The 18532-nt window shown below is 38.7% G+C and overlaps 2 protein-coding genes across 2 annotated transcripts; one reads left to right on the plus strand and one right to left on the minus strand.

The window, feature by feature from the left end:
- Positions 1-1245: 1245 nt before the first annotated feature.
- Positions 1246-9400, minus strand: Es2 (ess-2 splicing factor homolog). Its single transcript, XM_067134042.1, has 7 exons — positions 9288-9400; positions 7787-7939; positions 6780-7181; positions 6213-6408; positions 4684-4860; positions 3776-3980; positions 1246-2705 (listed from the first exon to the last, which is right to left on the minus strand). Exons 2-7 carry the CDS (start codon positions 7928-7930, stop codon positions 2465-2467), a joined length of 1365 nt encoding a protein of 454 aa, XP_066990143.1. The 5' UTR covers positions 7931-7939; positions 9288-9400; the 3' UTR covers positions 1246-2464.
- A 1628-nt stretch (positions 9401-11028) lies between these two features.
- On the plus strand, positions 11029-17463 carry LOC136856298 (peptidyl-prolyl cis-trans isomerase D-like). Its single transcript, XM_067134045.1, has 7 exons — positions 11029-11252; positions 12604-12741; positions 13702-13997; positions 14405-14533; positions 15197-15315; positions 16028-16166; positions 17049-17463. Exons 1-7 carry the CDS (start codon positions 11186-11188, stop codon positions 17265-17267), a joined length of 1107 nt encoding a protein of 368 aa, XP_066990146.1. The 5' UTR covers positions 11029-11185; the 3' UTR covers positions 17268-17463.
- The last annotated feature ends 1069 nt before the right edge of the window (positions 17464-18532 follow it).

Consider the following 18532-nt stretch of genomic DNA (forward strand, 5'->3'; position numbering starts at 1 on the left):
AATGACTCTGGCCCTGAACTGAAACAGTGGTAAAGAAACCACTTAAAAACCTCGGCACAGAGCAATGGGTTTGTAGAGTATACCTACAATAGCAGATCCCTGTAAGGGGTCGTGGCGTCAGTGGACCTTGTGCGGTGCATTGTAGGCATTACTTAAGGTTCTTTGCAGCCTGCTTTCGGCCCCCAGCTGCAACCCCTTTCATTCCTTTTACTGTACTTCCTTTCATCTTCTCTTTCTTCCATCTTACTCTCCTCAACCCTCTCCTAACAGATTCATAATGCAACTGCTTTGAGAATATTTTTCTCCTGTCACACCTTTCAAACCTGATTTAAAATCAAATTCCATTTCAGTGCAGAGAATGACCTCGGAGGGTGAGAGAGTTCAGAATGTCCTTAGCCAGTCCTAAATTCTACATCTGGATTACTGGGTACAAAATGTGAAAATGTCAAAGTTGCCAAATAAATAAAAGACGTCCTGATGACCGCATAAGACCCTGCCGATGATGCAGAACTTAAAATCAATGTAGTACTGCTCTTACTGACAGAGAGATGTCTCGCGCTCTTCCCGGAGGGTGAGAAAGCTAGTCAGGAATGTCCCCTACAGTACCAGTCACTAAATCTCACCCTACTGGCCTGGTACAAGGGGGGGAAAAGGCATTGGAAGCCTTGTCAAAAGGCTCCTTGCTCCCAGAAAGCAGACTGGACACCCTCCTGGTTTGAAGTTGCAGAGTTCAGTTCTCTGCAGAGGAAAGAAGATGCATCTATCTTTTTGTGGCCTCGCTTAGTATTAGGATTCACGGTAATGGGGTACTTGATTAATAATACTTTTTTGGGCAAAGAAGAGATTTGAGTTTTGTAAGGACGAAGTCTAGTTATGATTGCTGGAGAAACTACTGATATTTATGTACCATGTTGCTTATGCTTATGAAAACAATGAAATTTTACAAAATGATGATTCAATATGGCTTACCTGTACATCAAACGAGTTTGAACGATACTGACGAAGACATACTTTTCGATTTATCCAGTCATTGAGGTTTCACTGCCCGAAAGCTAGCCCAACTCAAGTGCTGGTCCCAAGCCAGGTTAAACAGGGAGGGCTGAAGTCGGGAAGAATATCCGTGGGTAATATATCTTTCCAAATCAGTTATGAAATGAGCCGTTCAGGACAGAAACTGCTGGATGAAGTCCGTTAAAACCAGCGACCTGGCTAAGGATTAATCTGAGAAGATGAATAAATTTTCAAGAAGTTTAAGTTCTTTAATATGAACAGGCACACTTTTCAACCCTTTACTAAGAAGAGACACTTTTCAAGCCTTTGATAAGGACAGGCACACATTTTACCCAAACGTAACTCTTTAAAAATGTAGAAATATACTTGGATAAACCAGAAATATTGAAGAACCTGACAAAATAATAAGAAATTGGTATCCAAAACTCGACATTTGCCGTCAGACAAGACCTGACGCGATAAAAATATATCTTTAACCTTTGGTAGGTGGCAAAAAAATATAAATTCATTCACAAAAACGTTTCTTCGTGAATACGCGACAGTTCTATAACCAAGAGCGTATTAAACACACATTTGATTACCTTTTTTTGTGAGACTATGTACCACAATTTTTATTTTATTCCTTAAATAACAATTATAAATATAACTATTTAGTTTCACATATTTACATATTAACACTGATATTATAATTGCAATAATGCACAGATTACCTTAATGGAATATGTTTATCATTGGAAGATATTTTTTGATACATACAGTACAACCTCGTCATACACATATCCTGGTACGTATTCATGATTTGTACAAGAATTTTTAAAGTAATTTTAATTTCCATAAATTCAAATAGTTACCCTTTTAATATTAAACAGATCTTTCACTTATATTACGAAGGAACTTCTTCGTTTCAATAAGAAAACTTTCCATTTTGATATTAAGAAAGAAATTTCTTTTTAAAGTCAAAAACAACTTTTGATTATCTTGTGAGAATGTAAGTATTCTTTCTTAAACATTTTGAAAATGAATTTAACTTATTTAAACCAAAACAAACATTTTCCTTAACGTAAAAAACTAGCCTTGACATTCAACAAGAAACCGTCTTTATATCAAGAACTTTTTCCCTGCAAGGGATAAGAGGATCTGCGATATAACGTGATGATATTTGTATCGTGATACAGTTGAACTTGAGTCGCAAGGCATCAGAAGAAATCTGCGGCGCACTTCCTCGTTTCCCCGCCGCGGTCGGGCTTGCCCGTACCGGTGAAGGGTCTTTTCGGCAAATCCAAGAGGTTATCCGTCAGACTGACGGCCGCTTCCCTGTCGCCTGCAACGGGAAGATTCTTGGGCTGTTTCTTGGGCCCCCGTCTCTTGGGCGTGACTGACGGCAGGCTGGCTGCGTCCGGGGTGAGGGCGTAGCCGGGCATCATGGCGCCCGGGGTGTTCGAGCCCAGCCTGGTCAGCGGCGAGGGCGTGTAGGACTGCCGCAAGGCTTTGTCCGTTCTGTGCCTGACCCCGAGGTTGGAGCTGAGGAGTCTCTGCGCGGCCGGAGACATGGAGGTGACCCTCTCGGACGTCGAGTGCTGGCCGGCTTGTTCGACGGCGTGCCCAAGCTCGATCGGGCCGCAGACACGGCCTTGGACTTCTTGTTGCGATGCCTCAGGCTGACCTGTTCGGCTAGCATGTGTCCTAGTCGGTCCCTGGAACGGCAAGAGGATCGTTGGTTCATTGCTGCCCTAAACTATTCTCGTTTTTAATTCATCGTTACGTCAATCGCCCCTTTGGTGGGCTTGTTCCATAAGTAGGATTTATCCTCTGAATAATAATAATAATAATAATAATAATAATAATAATAATAATAATAAATCTTCACGAATATTTTCATTTAATGCTTCCCTTTACAAGGTGACATCCTGCCACATGTATGTTTTGTTACATAATCCTGCCATTTTTATATCCAATCCTCGCTACATCTTCAAACCATCACACTATATCTTGGCTACTTAATCATTCATAAATCAATCTTTCCAGTAAACTTGATTGTCACTTAACTGTAAAGAATTACTTGACCAAAGATAAATCTTTTTAAACAACAAAAACACTTTCACAATATCTGACAACGGTTACTTTATCCCACTAGTTCTTGGATCCTGCTCGAGTTAATTTATCTCATACATTAATTTCCAAAATATTATTTTTTAAAAAATATAGTATTTTATAAAGCGAAACAAAAGGTTTTTATAATTACATTTTGGATGACCGAAAAGTTTTAAAGAGTTCATGTAAAAGAAAGGAACCATTCTGCTGTTTCGAATTTGATTTTATTACCAAACTGTGAAGACGAAATGGGCTTACGAACAACATACGAAAATGATTGATAATATTTCTTTAACTTGGGCTGCCAGATGACAAATTCATATTCTGCTTATAGCCATATAGCCAAGGGAACCAAATAACCTACGTCCCAGTGAGGTGGGGAAATGGTTTTTGTGTTCCAATCAAAATGGATTTCAATGATAATCTTTTGATGGAAAGAGAGAGAGAGGTTCTAAAGTATTATTGAATCCAAATGATTACAAATGCAAAAAGTTACTAAAACCACCTTCTTCCATCGCCATGGAAAAGGAACAACTAATCCTCTTTAAATTTATCGTTAGCTAAGAAGAACGGTCTGGAAACTAATTCATTTTCCCCCCTTCAGTTTTGAAGCTAAGTAAGTAAAAAAACAAATTCATTAGAAGGTAAATAAGTCTATAACATAGATCCAAACCTGTTAGGCACTTTTGGTATTCTGTACGAAGGTCCCGGCGTGTGTCGCTTCAAGAGAGGCGTCTGATTCCCATCCAGCTGTATTGGAGTTCCGTCGACTTCACCCCACGTCATCAGGGGAGAAGCGTCGACCCCAGGCACCGGAGACGGGGCAGTTACGAAACTGTACCCGTTAAACTTCGGAGTGTCTTTCCCGAGCTCCTTCCCTGAAATCAGAATCGAGAAAAATGTAGCGAATATTTAAAGTAATTTGTATTTTTCCTAATGCGAACGCAAGCTAGAATTGTCGTTTAACTTTTTCGTACAAGGTCATTAACTACTTTGCTTTCAGCGGCCGTCATGTGAATGCATCTCAGCAGTTGTCTGCTCGAATGCTGTCTACTTTTTTGTTTTGTGTTTTCTCCCAGATCTGCTGCCTCTGTCATCTCTATGTAAAGACCGAAGGTTGCTAAAATGAGAGACCTACAGAATTACTATGCAAATGGGAAGAATTTGTATGATATCAGACATCTATGGACATTTCGAAACCAAGACAAGCAATTAGATGGACATTACAAAGGAGATGATATCAGATAACTTGCTAGGTAAGGGACATCACAATATCTTGATATCAAATCAGTGGTGAAGATAGTACAAAGAATGTCATAGGGTCTTGAAATAAATGTCTGGTGTCCACCAGGGTCTGCCACTGAACCCTTTATCTTTTCCTGATGGTCAGACTCACTGAAGAAGCTGCTGAGTAGTACAGAAAGATGGATAGATAGATAGATGTTAGATAGATAGATAGAATATACAATTTAGAATTGAGAGTAAGAGGTTTAAAAAGTGTACCAGGAGGAAAACACAGTCCGTGAATCGGGAACCTCGAATAGGCAGGGGTCGACCGTACCGAGAAGAAACGATACTCACCATCTACGCCAACTTTTCCCTCCCTCTTGCTGGCCTGAACGGCCGACGCTTCCATCATGGCCGCTTGGCTTAACGTCTCGGTGAACGGGTTGTTTTCGTACCGCGTGTTGGATAAATTCACCTCTCGCTTCTTCTGTTTCGCGGCCTCTATGCTCTTCGTGCGGGAAATCGGCACTCCTGCAATCACAGAAATGAATTCGATTTATGTACGACGAACAGAGCACAAATTGTGGTCCAATGGACGTTCTCGAACAAAATGGCAATCATCTGGAAATTCTAGAACAAAATAAAAGCTACAACAAATATTTTTAGTCTTTTCATAAGATGGTTTCTTGAACTTAAGATGCATATTCAATTTAACACTAAAGAAGAATGAGCTTTGGCACAAGATTATCATTAACACTAAAGAAGAATGAGCTTTGGCAAAAGATTATCAACAAAGATTTCACCTGAATCTAATTCACAAAACATCCTGGAAAATGGGACACTTGCCAAAAATGTAAATTTGTATATGACTCATTCATTAAACTACCAATTAAACAAAGTAACCTTATAGTGAATAATAATTTCTTTATATATCTGGCCAGATATAAAATACCTTTCAACAACCACATAGATTGCTGAAAATCAGTTTCACAACTGATTACCAGTCGCATCACCGCTCCAAATCAGGACTGGAATGTTCATATGGAATATTTCTTCTATGGGAGCATAGTACATGATATCAGGTTACGTTTAAACTTCATAAGTTTAAAGTTCTTATGTTTTTTGTGATTTGATTATAAAGTCCTGTGAATACTTTTAACTCTGTTCAGAAAACTTATGCACAACGTTGTGCTATGGGCTCGTCGATTGTTTATGTTTGTTTGTGTTTATGGTGTGCGGGAAGACCAAGCGAAAGATCATGATGTAGGCACCTGGTGGATCGGATCTCTGAGATAAAGTCACAGTTTTACGTCTGCCTGTGATTTATCCTGCCACACTGGTCTACAGAATCAACATATACACAGATAGAGGATAACTTGTTGTATGTACTGTACACAGGACAATTTCAACAGTATCTATAAAATTATAAATGCAAATACCTACAAAACTGCATTTGCATTTTGAACCAATACTGTACCTATAAACATTAAATTTGCTTTTCATAAAAAAACAAGTAAAAAATGCACCGAAGTTTCTTTGGCACAATTGAGTTTTCTGTACAGCTGCTACAGCGTATAATCAAGGACACCGAAATAGATTTATCTTTCGGTGGTCTTGGGATAATGCTGTATGAGCCGTGGCCCATGAAACTTTAACCATGGCCGGTGGTGGCCTATCGTATATCGTTGCCAGACGCACGATTGTGGCTAACATTGAACCTTAAATAACATGAAAACCACTGAGGCTAGAGGGCTGCAATTTGATATGTTTCATGATTGGAGGGTGGATGATCAACATACCAATTTGCAGCCCTCTAGCCTCAGCAGTTTTTAAGATCTGAAGGCAGACAAAAAATAAAACCTTGGACATTCCTCGACACTCACCATCAGGTACAAACATGACTGAGTTGAATGTTTTGAATTTCCAGTTTTCCACTTGCTTGGGCCTGGAGTCGTTCTGGAGCGAGGTTCCCGTGATGGCCAGTCGCGAGGCTTCCTCCCGCTGCTCGACCGTTGGAAGACTCAAGTTCGGCGTGTGGTCCTCATTGTGCTTCTCTTCTGCTTCGAACATCCAGGCGTGCTGGGTACGAAGAATGAGATATTACTGATACAATAATTACACATTGAAGCTAAAATTTAGTCCAGAAATATACTTCAGTAATGATTATTTTTGTGTATGCATGTCAAATAGTGCTTTTGTATACCTTATCTTGATCATTAATCTTTATAGGTGTCATCATCACTATCTCAAAGAATGGGATTGCAAGCTATTAAAGCTTGAAAGATGCCAGTTGTAGCCTGATGGATTCATCTTAAATTAAAATTAGAACTGGAGTAAGTTGAAGAAGCATTTGGACATTTGAAAAGAACCTTTAGCTTGCAGGAAAAACTTTAAGCAGCGGTAACCCATACTGGGCTCATACTATACAAAACGATAATAGTTACACTCACCTTCAACCTAAATTTTGCTTCGTTTTTCTCCATCAACTGTTCGAAGCTCTCGTTATCCTCACTCGTGTGGGAGTCAAGAAATTCGTCCAGCGATATCTTGGAGCTGTCGGAAGCGCCGTCTTTATCTGTCGCACTCTCCTTTGCATTGCAAGAAGACTTGGGCAGGCTTCGAGCACTGCCTATCAACGGAGTTGCGTCCCCACTGTTTGCTACCGGCGTTTCGAAGGTCGCCGGACTGTCTTCTACGTTTCGGAATGCAGAGTCTTTCCCGCTGGAGTATTTGGAGTAAAATTCTCTTAGCTTGTTGATGTCGTTAGCTTCTTTAGCCTCCAAGAACTCGACTTTTTCTTTCAGATCTTCGAGGTCGGGGAAGAAGTCCCTTTCGATAATTCTCTCTACTTCCTGAAAAGTGAACACAATTTCATTTATGGATTCGATGTTACCTACAGCTGTTCTATATACCTATTAGTATAAAATATCATAAAAAACATTGAGTAAAATTACTTTTCCATGTGAATGTTGCGTATAATGCTGGCATTTTCCTCCAATCTTAATATACATTTAAAGGAAAATGATCATAATATCTTTGGGTTATAATATCATACTACCTTTGATTATCTAAGTCTTCCAAACTTTACAGAATAATACCTACCGGTCTGAAGTTAAAAAGTAAACTTATTAACCTACAGGTCTAAAATTGATAAGTTACACTAAAAGACAATAGGTTCTAATTTGTATTACCACAAAAAAAAAAAAAAAACCAATGTCAGAATTCCATTTAATCTTCACACAGACCAAACGGAACTACAGAAACATTCACTGTAAAGCAAGGATTTGCATACATATAAAACTTTTTAATATATACTATCCAAAATTCAATATTCGTACAACTGCAAAATCAATAGTATACAGTCCTTACATATGAAAGTATTTACATAAATACATTTACTGAAAATTGTAGAGAATATAAGTGACTAAACTGAAAAAAAACCTTGAGTAGATCTCACCTTCACGTAAGTGTCCTCGTCCAGTACTTTTTTCCTCTTCCTCGGGGGCGGCAACATCGGCTTCTTGAAGACGCTGTTGTCGTTCTCCAAGACCTCCAGGGCCATGCTCCCCGGCGTAGACGGACACGAATCTATCTGGCTCATCTTCGTGATCTGTTATGAAACAAATGACAAAACTGTTTTATTGGTGTATTTATTAGTTTGTCATTCATTCTTATTAAGTTTATTCAACTTTATTCGTTATTGTTTGTTGTCAATCATATGACACGAATTACTTATCAGTTTATTTGTCATCAGTTATATTTATTCAATCTTATTAAATATTATTTATCGCCTAAACTGAACGAGGTTTATTACTCCTTATTACTGTTATATGCACAGCATTAATTCCTACTTATATCTCCTTTTCCTACTTCTACCTCCTCTTCTCTCATTACACTTATGCGTCGACATTCTCTCCCATTAATTTCTCTCATTACGTCTTCATGAGGTTCGCCGGACGGGCGAGAGCGCCTCCGCGACACTCCGGATGAATTCTAGCGCATTTTTCTCATTACTCTCAATCTAAATCTGACTCCCGAGGACAGCGGCTGCGTCACACACCAGGCCTAGTAGTAGCCCAGCCTATATGAGCATGACAGCCTAATTATAGCCTATTAAGGTATGTTCAAGGTCAGGATAACCAAGGTCAGGTTAAATAGGCCATGAAAATTGGCATTTCTGAGTACCAGCTCCGCACGGACCGCACGGAACGGTTCCGCGGATACGAGAGACATTGGGGACTGGCTAAAGAAATCTATCATAAAATGAGCCATGGTAATCTAACGTACCCTACCTAACCTAACCTAGTAGGCCGCGTTACCTAGGCGGGGGCAGACACCCCCAGTGAAGGAAACCCCGCTTTTGACCAAAACTTCCCCAATAACTGCACATATGCGATAGCAACTATATAATCAGTTCTGAGGTTAATTACGGGGTTAATTACAGTCAACTAATTCTTGATAATTGACCAAAAAACTACAAAAAATAGAAAAAGTTTGTATCCAACGTAATACCCGACTTAGAGCTGATACTTAGGCTAGTTCTACCTGAAAATGAACAAATCTTGCCTGAGAATAATATATGAGACTAAGCCTAAAAGGTTAAAAAGGTCTAATCCCAAAAATGATGAGGAATAGGCCTAATCGTCCTCGGTCAATGGTAGGCCTATGGGATAAGGCATAGGCCTACGTCACCATATACCGACACAGGCCTATTTCCCGATAGATCTCTTAATACATCACCTCAATACCACTTAAATAGAATAAATAGATACGTAAAAGGTTTAAATAGGCTAAAACAAATTAAATAAAAATCATAAATGTCGATAATATAGGCCTACGTCACCTCCATCCACGTAGGCCTACCGCCCGATATGGCCGCTCATATATCACCTCGTTGCCGCCTAAATAAACCAAATTAAGACATAAATAGCCTAAAATAGACTCCATTAAAGCCATACCTGTTGTTCTGCCTTCGAAAATCTAGGCCCGGGTGGGCCAACGTCCCAAAATCGAGGCCTAAATAAGGGCGATTTCGGCCGAGGGTCAGATTCCACGAAGGAAAACAATAACAAACTTCTTTCGGTGGTGGGGATTTTGGTGTTGTTTCTCTTTGGGTTTTTGGTGTTTTTCTTCGGATTTCTGTTGTTTTTTCGGTTTTTTTTGGGTTTAAGTGGTTTATTTTTATTTATTTTAGGTTTTTATTCCAAAATATGATGATATTTTTCGATATATTCGTTATTTTATGAGGATTTTGGTGTAGAATTGACGTATTACATCGTTCTTTAATTTCGTGGAATTGTCGCCATAAACCTTAATTATTAACAATAATTTCAATTTATTTATTATCAATTATCATATCTTATCATTATCATTCCTATAATTATCATAATTAATATATAATAAATGATAATAATATAAGACCTCGAGAGATAATACTAAATCCTAACCGCTGACGGAAAGTGTAAATCGCAATGTTTACAAACGTGATTTAATTCTTCATTGAGACTCGAATTCTGGTTATTTATTCCCGTAATTATTTCATTCGTTATTTATTTTCCATTAAAGATAATTAAATTAAGTAATTATATTTATTTAATTAAATTTGAAATTAATTTACGATGGAAAATTAATAAATTGGTGATTTATGATACTCGAAGGTCGGTTATTTATTGTTATTTATTCCCGTAATTATTTCATTTGTTATTTATTTTCCCATAAAATGTAATTAAATTTAATTATTTTAATTATTTATGTGATTTTTAAATTGATTTCATTCAGAAAAGTGAAGAATTAGTATTATTAGCTCAAAATGGAGTCCCCCCAATTCAATTCTTCACTCATACTCGAATGTCGGGTATTTATTCAGGTAATTATTTGATTTTTTATTAATTATTAATATTCTATAATTGATTTTTTACTTTTCCCATTGTTATAACACATAAAAACACACTTAATGAAGAAAAACACTTATACAAACGCTTAAAGAGGAAAAAACACTTATAAAAACACACTTAAAGAGAAAAACACTTATAAAAACACACTTAAAGAGAAAAAAACACTTATAAAAACATACTCAATAAGTCAGTGGCTCAAAATCATTATTTAAAAAGCCACTTAAACTCACACCCAATGAGTCAATGATTCAAAATCATTATAAAAGCCACTCAAACTCACACTCAATGAGTCAATGACTCAAAATCATCAGTAAAAAACCCACTCAAAAACACACTCAGTTGGTCAATGACTCGAAATCATTAAAAAAGCCACTCAAAAACACACTCAATGACTCAAAATCATTATAAAAGCCACTCAAAAACACACTCAATGAATCAATGACTCAAAATCATCAGTAAAAAAACCCACTCAAAAACACACTCAGTCGGTCAATGACTCAAAATCATTAAAAAGCCACTCAAAAAACACACTCAATGACTCAAAATCATTATAAAAGCCACTCAAAAACACACTCAATGAATCAATGACTCAAAATCATCAGTAAAAAACCCACTCAAAAACACACTCAGTGAGTCAATGACTCAAAATCATTACAAAAGCCACTCAAAAACACACTCAATGACTCAAAATCATTATAAAACACACTCAAAAACACACTCAATGAATCAACGACCCAAAATCACTAAAAAAACGCAACTCAAACTCACAACAGAGAGCCGTTACAGAGGTAACACCTCCTCGCTTCCCCACACTACTACTACTACTACTAAGCAACACGAATTCTGTTGCGGGAGGAAGGCTTTTCGAGAGGTTTCCGACGCCGCCGGCCTCCATCTCCATCTCCCCCGAACATTTCCTCGTCGTCTCCTCACCTGGGAAGGTTTCCGCGCCGTCCGCAGCCATGAGCGCCGCCCCCGAGAGCGGAAATCCGCACGTGTTCATGGACGTCAGGATCGGGGACGAGAATGGTGAGGGAGACTTCTTTTTATTTTTCATTTTTTCTTATTTTTTATTCAGATTTTCCTCAATTTTTTGTTGTAGGAATTTGGTTTATTTTATGGTTGGTTTAATAAACCGGTTTGTTAAACCTGGACTTAGTTTTTTTGTAATAAATTACCGGCAAAACGTTCAGTATTTTTTTTTTTTTTTACGTCAAACTTCTTCATTTCTTTCTAGGAATTTGGGTCATTTGACGAATTGGTTTAATAAACCAAAAAGATTGCGGTTTAATAAACCAAAATTAACCAAAATCTTATGGTTTTTCCTAATAATATATAAGGCAAATATTATTTTTCTTTATTTCAAACTTTATTATTTATGAATACCGGTTTTTTATGATTGGTTTAATAAACCAATGTGCTAATTAAATAGAGGGATTGTGGTTTATGTAGGAAGTCGAGATTGTTTGATAAAACAAAGGGATTGTGGTTTAAGTAATGGGGTTTATGTAGGAAGTCGAGATTGTTTGATAAAACAAAGGATTGTGGTTTATGTAGGAAGTCGTGATTGTTTAATAAAACAAAGGATTGTGGTTTATGTAGGAAGTCAAGATTGTTTGATAAAATAGAAGGGATTGTGGTTTATGTAGGAAGTCGGTGATTGTTTAATAAAACAGGGATTGTGGTTTATGTAGGAAGTCGGTGATTGTTTAATAAAACAGGGATTGTGGTTTATGTAGGAAGTAGGTGATTGTTTAATAAAACAAAGGGATTGTGGTTTATGTAGGAAGTCGGTGATTGTTTAATAAAACGAAGGGATTGTGGTTTATGTAGGAAATCGAGATTGTTTAATAAAACGAAGGGATTGTGGTTTATGTAGGAAGACGGTGATTGTTTAATAAAACAAAGGGATTGTGGTTTATGTAGGAAATCGAAATTGCCTATTAAAACAACGGATTGTGGTTGTAGTTTTACTTGTGGTGGGGGGTCCAAGCCCCCCTGGCCAGGTCAGGGCATCACCCTTATTCAGGTTAGGCAGGTGAACTCTGGTCTTGTCAGGTCAGGTCACGGCACCCTAGGACAGGTGACCTCGGGGCAAAACCCCACCCCTGCCCTAACCTGACCCCTAGTGGGGCAAAACCCCACCCCTGCCTAGTCGGGCACGATGCCCCATGTTAGGTTAGGGTGGTGATGCCCATGGCCAATTTCAGCGAGGCGAACTTCAAGTGACCTCTCCTAACTTGACCTCTGTGTGAAGGCGTCTTTTGGGTCGATTTTTCAGATTTTTTTTTTATTTGCTCCAACGGCTCCGTTAGGGAAGATTTATATTTATAAATTTATCACTCTTGATAAACTAATCATCTCTCCTCTGACGTTGCAGTTGGGAGAATCGTGTTGGAGCTATTCGCCGACAAATGTCCTCGCACGGCGGAAAACTTCAGGGCGCTGTGCACGGGCGAGAAGGGCATGGGGTCGAAAGGGTATCCTCTGCATTTTAAAGGATCCACTTTTCACCGAAGTAAGTTTGTGCTTTGAAGTTTTCCAGAATTTAAGTTGCAATTTTTTTTCAATGCTTTATAATCTATCATCCATGATTAAAAACAATTGTGGTTTACTTTTATTGTCTGTAAAGAACTGAACTTTACGTCAAGATTTCTGCGCAGTTTTAATTTATGTGAACTTTTGTAACCTACAAATAGAGTGCTTTGTAATTTGCAGTATTTTAAGAATGTATTCTATAAATAATTTCTTTTTTTGATGTTTCGATACGTCATCAATAAGCGAAGGACTTAAATTTGGATGACGTTTGATATATGTCATCGGTAAGCGAAGGGTTAACTGAAATATTTTGTCAAATTTAAAATTCTCGATGCAAATCAACCTTCATTTTGATTGATTGATATTTCACTATTGAGAAGCAAAATACAAGTTGCATTTATTAAGGTTGTTTTATACAGCGTACAATATCCACGATTCCCTTAAAGTGTTCCCTATAGACCCCATATATAGGCTGCACTTCTTACCTCTTTTTCAGGTTCCTGTAGATGGTAATAAAGGTTTTTCACTGCGTCCCACCCTCTATTTTACTTCTCTGTTCTGTGTTGTCTCTTATAAAGCTGTCCAAGTTCTTTAAATTTACTCTGCCTTTATTTTCCATTTTCATTCAAGAATTTTTCCTTTAGGCAAGCTTTTTGAGGGTCTGGAAAAACGACATTGCAGTCTGATTAAACTACTTTATAATCTGTAATCTTCGGCCCAAGCTGCAACCCCATTCATTCCCCTGTTCATATTCTCTTTCTTCTATCTTACTTTCCACCCCCTGTAACAATTGTTTCATAGAGCAGCCGCGAGGATTTCCCCCGTTACACCTTTAAAACCTTTTTACCCGTTTCCTTTTCAGCGCTGAGTGATCTCAATGCTTGGCGTTTGATCTAAATTTGAAATAACATTCCAATAATAGTTCCCCTGTTTTCCCCAGTTATTGAGAACTTCATGGTCCAAGGAGGGGACTTCACCAACCACGACGGAACGGGCGGCGAGAGCATATACGGCGAGAGGTTCGACGACGAAAACCTGGAGCTGAAACACACCTCGCACGGGATTCTGTCCATGGCCAACGCGGGCCCAAACACCAACGGCTCTCAGTTCTTCATCACCCTGGACGCCACGCCGCATCTCAACGGGAAGCACGTGGTCTTCGGGAGGGTCGTCAAAGGGATGGGAGTCGTGAGGGCGCTCGAGAAGGTCAAGACGGATGGGGATAAGCCAATCGAGGTAGGTACCTCGTTAAGTAGCTCTTGTGTCACCCGTATTCATTACCAGGTGGTCTATAAGATGTTAGAGGGTTCGGTTTCTCATCTTTTCAGACTTGTAGTTAAGGAAAATTGTATGTGATGCTGTAGTTTAATAATTTTGCTTTAGGGAATTTTAATGGAAGTCTTGGGAATACAGTAAATACAATTTTTTTCTTACCTTATAGAGACTATACTGTATATCCTCATAACCTGCTTTATCGTACTGTATATGTTGTTAGTATGAGACGTAAAGGAAGGTGTCCCTTCGGAAATAAGGCATAATAAAGACCCATGTTTTGACTTGCATATAGGTTTTAATGTTTACCTAAACTCTTTCAAGCAGGCATCATATTCAGAGAGTAACAGCCCCCTAATCTGACCTTACAGAAATGTGAGATTTACGACTGCGGTCAGTTCGAGCCTGGGCAGTCGTTCGGCATCATGGATGACGATGGCACCTGCGACATTTACCCCCAGTACCCGGAGGATTCGGATCTTGACTTTGTTAATACCGCTGTGAGTATCTGCATTATGGCTATAACGGTATTGTAGTTCGGAAGAATTACAGAAGATTGGTTACTTTGTGTTTATTTGAATTGTTTTTGAAACATAAAATTTAGGCCAGAGGCCAACCGCTTGGACTTATGTAGTCATTTGCCGCTGAAACAGAAACTGACTGTGGAGAGGTTTGAAAGGTTTAACAGGAGGAAAACCTCACCAGTTGCACTATGAAACAATTTATTAGGAGAGGGTTGAGGAAAGTTAGCGAGGTGCATTAAAAAGTAAGGTGCACTGATAGCCCTACCCCGTAGGGGGTTAGTGCCATCAATGCACCTCGCGCAGGCATTACTCGAGGTTCTCCGCAACGTCTCTTTGACCCCAAGCTGCAACCCCTTTCATTCCTTTTACCGTACCTCTGTTCATATTCTCTCTTACATCTTACTTTCCGCGACCCTCTCGTAACAATCTTTATCGTCAATTTCCATCTCAGCATGGAATGACTTAATGGGTCCCACCGTTTGGCTTTTCAGCCTAAATCCTATATCCTCTTCTGACTAAAGAATGCAAGGGCAGAATTGACTCGGTTATAAAATGCCCCTTAGTGATTTGTGGGATAAAGGTACAGCTTTATAATGTGTCCTTGTAAAACTTTAAAAAATGACGTCCTTCTCTTTCCAGCTGGACCAGTTACTCAAAGTTGTGAGCGACATAAAGGACGCCGGGAACATAGTCTTCAAGAAACAGGAGTACAACGTTGCCATCAACAAATATCGAAAGAGTCTCTTGTACATCGATAGGTAGGTTTTTCTGGGACGGCGCAATGCCGCGATGAAATTGCAACGAAGAGGGATTGGATGATGTTGCTTGCATTAATACAAACTCCAGTTGTTTATGAAAGTAATCCTGTTTAAAGTTTGGGAATAAATAAAATATATGGACAAGAGACTAATATACAGTTTTGACGGGCAATTGAAGGCACGCAGTTTCCCTTGCATAAGCAAAGCTGATGGAACTATTGACTGCACATGGTCCATAGCTTGTTTTGCTGCAATACCCATGTGATTTTGTTTTCTTTTTGCAGTTTTGCTGATTCAACTCAAATAATTTGCATTTTAAGTAATTATCTATGCACACAGTTCATCTTTGTACAATATTGTTAAACAAGTTGGAATTAGTGGCAGAATTTGTGTAGGCCAAATAGATTTTCAGGTGCATCTGTAAAATAAACGAATCAGATTTAGTATTCAGTAGTTTAACGAGACCACTGAGTCTACTAGATTATTGTAAGGCTCAATTTGAAGAACTGGTTCTAGGAGACACTGCAAAGAACCTTTACTCCTGCAAGGTCATAAATATGAAATGGTCTGACTTCCTGCAAAATTCTCGATTCGTTGAACAGTGTATAAAAAGCAAGTTTTTCTGCACAGTAATAAAAGCAATTTGATTTTAATATTTGCTAAGCTTTTGTATAATCTCCAAGTAACCTTTTTCGCCCCTTTCCAAACGCAGGATAAGAGAGAGGGAGGACGAACTCAGCGACGAGGACGAGAAGGCCATCGACACCCTCGCCGTCTCGTGCCTTCTGAATCACGCGCTGTGCTGCACGAAGCTCAGCATTTTCAACAAAAGCATCCAAGATTGCAGCGAAGTAAGCTTTTCAAGTCCTCTCGAGTACTGTCTCGGTTAGGCTGAAGGACCACAGATTTAAATGCTTTTGCATTTTTATCTCAATTTATTTTTTCTTTTCAAAAAGTGAGATATCTCTTTTCCCGATACCTTCCCCTACATCCTAATGAGCACCATATTCTTTGGAAGCTTGAATTTCAAGTCAGTGGCCCCTGTGGGGTTCATTTGAATACATAATAATAATAATAGTTCTTCTTGTTTGTTCCTACACAAATACAAACCTTTGATTTTTACACAGAGATGGGTATTTTTCCAATACACATCCCTATGTAAGGAATTAAGTTTGTATGTTAGGAAAAATACAAATTACTTTTCAAATCTGCTATTTTTCTTTGTTGAATGAGTGGTTTGCAACAAGATTTAAAATGCAGAATCAGATGATTGTAGAAGTAAAAAATGCATGCAAATTGATCGACTACAATTCTATATTCCATTCCATTGCAGTTGTAAGCTTTGCTATTTGCTACGAATGCATTTTATTGTAAATTGCATCAGTATTGTCTTGTGTAACTATGGAATTTCTGGTAATGTTTCCTCAAGTTTCTGAAATATTCCTGTCAAAATGAACTTAGGTTCTTGTATAATATTTAAAGTACCAGAATGCATGAATATAAATGTACTCCATGATTGATAAAAAAATACAGCTAAAATTATATTTACCGATACATTATACGCAGACACCACCCTACTTACAAACGCTGAATGTGTGTAGAATGGTTTGAAAGGTGGCGTCTACATTCAAGCTTCTGTAGAAATTTTTCAAGCATAACCAGTTTGCATCAAACGATGAGATCAGCAAATTCATGTCATTTGTTCGTACTTAACTTCCAAACTATCTCGACAGGCGATCGAGATGGACGAATCCAACGCGAAGGCGTACTTCCGCCGCGGACAGGCCTACCACCTCATCAAAGACCTGGACATGGCCAGGAAGGACCTGGAGAAAGCCCGGCAGCTGGAACCGGAAGACAAGGGGATTGCCAAGGAACTCGCCGCAGTCATCAACAAAATCAAGGCGGAACGCGACAAGGAGAAGAGGGCCTACGCCAAACTCTTCCAGTGAAGCCTTTCTGTCAGGGACTGAAGTGCCAGTGTTTTTTCTGAGTTCCACAGACTTTTCCATGTTTATATGCCACAGAAGTGCCAGTGTTCTTGATTTCCAGTTTTGTCTCGAGACGCCAAGGACCTTTTCATTTTTATACGCCCCCCTAGGTAACCTAAGTTCTCTTCTGAGATGCTAATAAAACAATGAACTAACATTTTTTCTCTAATTATTGACCACAGTGTCTTAGGTTAAACTATTACAAAGGTAATTATTTCTCTCTCTCTGCGCGAGTGATGACTTAGAGATGAAGTATTTCATGGAAGCATTGTTACTATGCCTCATTCAGCTGAAGCCATGTTTAGGCTCAGCTTAATCTGCTAAAATCAAAGATGTATGGAAAACTCTAATAGTTTTTGGTGTATACACAATGAGTGAGCTCAAAATTCTACTCATAGAATTGCCCATTCGGAGAAAGATATAAAAACTCACCAGTACCGTGCAGCGATAGTAAAATTTCCTACAGATTGTCATTTGTGGCCAACAAAATCTCAGAGGTTGTCATTTTCCATATCTGCAAATGTCTGATATCAGACTGTCAAATAATGATTCTGTGCAATTAAGTCTATGAGTTCGTGGCTTTCTCCTACTAATGTGTGACAACTTGATGGCATCTTGGTCTGTTGAGAGAAGACCTTAAGATAATGATTTTCAGACAGTGTCTTTGCAAATTCATTCACCTTTTTCAAGAACGGTAGTCTCCTTGCTGGACGAACATCACCTGAAACCTTAGAACATGTCAGCATTGAAAGTGCCCACATAATTCATACCCAGAACTAAGGGCATATGCCCTTGTCCTAGGGCGAAAACGTCTGATCGCTGCTTGAGAGAACATGGAATGCCACTCTGTTAAGAGGTTAGGCACTCCATATTATGTTCTGGTCCTCATTGGAGGAAGGACAGGATAGAAAGGTTCTTAATCCACTGGCTGAATTCCCTAATCTTGAGTTTGCTGTTGCAGACCTAAAATCTACCTGTGACCTTGGCAGATAGAATGTCATCAACCTGTTATAAATCTCTTCAGTCGAGGGTATCTACTGTCAACTTACCCAGAATGCCTTTGAACAATTTAGCTTTGTATTCTTGAGAAAGGAATCTTGAAAAATCCATACTTCTGGGGACATGGTGCCAAGCTTACTGAAAGCCAAACTGAGGTACATCGTTGACCTGAAGTTCCCACGACTATACAAATAAGACATTGAATATGACATCTTACCAATGACACA

This window comes from Macrobrachium rosenbergii, chromosome 35, assembly GCF_040412425.1.
Source record: "Macrobrachium rosenbergii isolate ZJJX-2024 chromosome 35, ASM4041242v1, whole genome shotgun sequence".
In the NCBI taxonomy this organism is placed as follows: Eukaryota; Metazoa; Arthropoda; class Malacostraca; order Decapoda; family Palaemonidae; genus Macrobrachium; species Macrobrachium rosenbergii.

Bases quoted from the DNA above. Each gene is read 5' to 3' on its own strand.
- Es2 (XM_067134042.1), bottom strand. From the start codon at position 7,930: ATGAGCCAGATAGATTCGTGTCCGTCTACGCCGGGGAGCATGGCCCTG. The intron at 4,861-6,212 runs GTGAGTGTCGAG...CTGTGATTGCAG, and splicing joins AGTCATGTTTGTACCTGATG to GAGTGCCGATTTCCCGCACG. The intron at 3,981-4,683 runs GTGAGTATCGTT...TTCTGATTTCAG, and splicing joins GGGAAAAGTTGGCGTAGATG to GGAAGGAGCTCGGGAAAGAC.
- LOC136856298 (XM_067134045.1), top strand. From the start codon at position 11,186: ATGAGCGCCGCCCCCGAGAGCGGAAATCCGCACGTGTTCATGGACGTC. The intron at 13,998-14,404 runs GTAGGTACCTCG...CTGACCTTACAG, and splicing joins ATGGGGATAAGCCAATCGAG to AAATGTGAGATTTACGACTG. The intron at 14,534-15,196 runs GTGAGTATCTGC...TTCTCTTTCCAG, and splicing joins TTGACTTTGTTAATACCGCT to CTGGACCAGTTACTCAAAGT.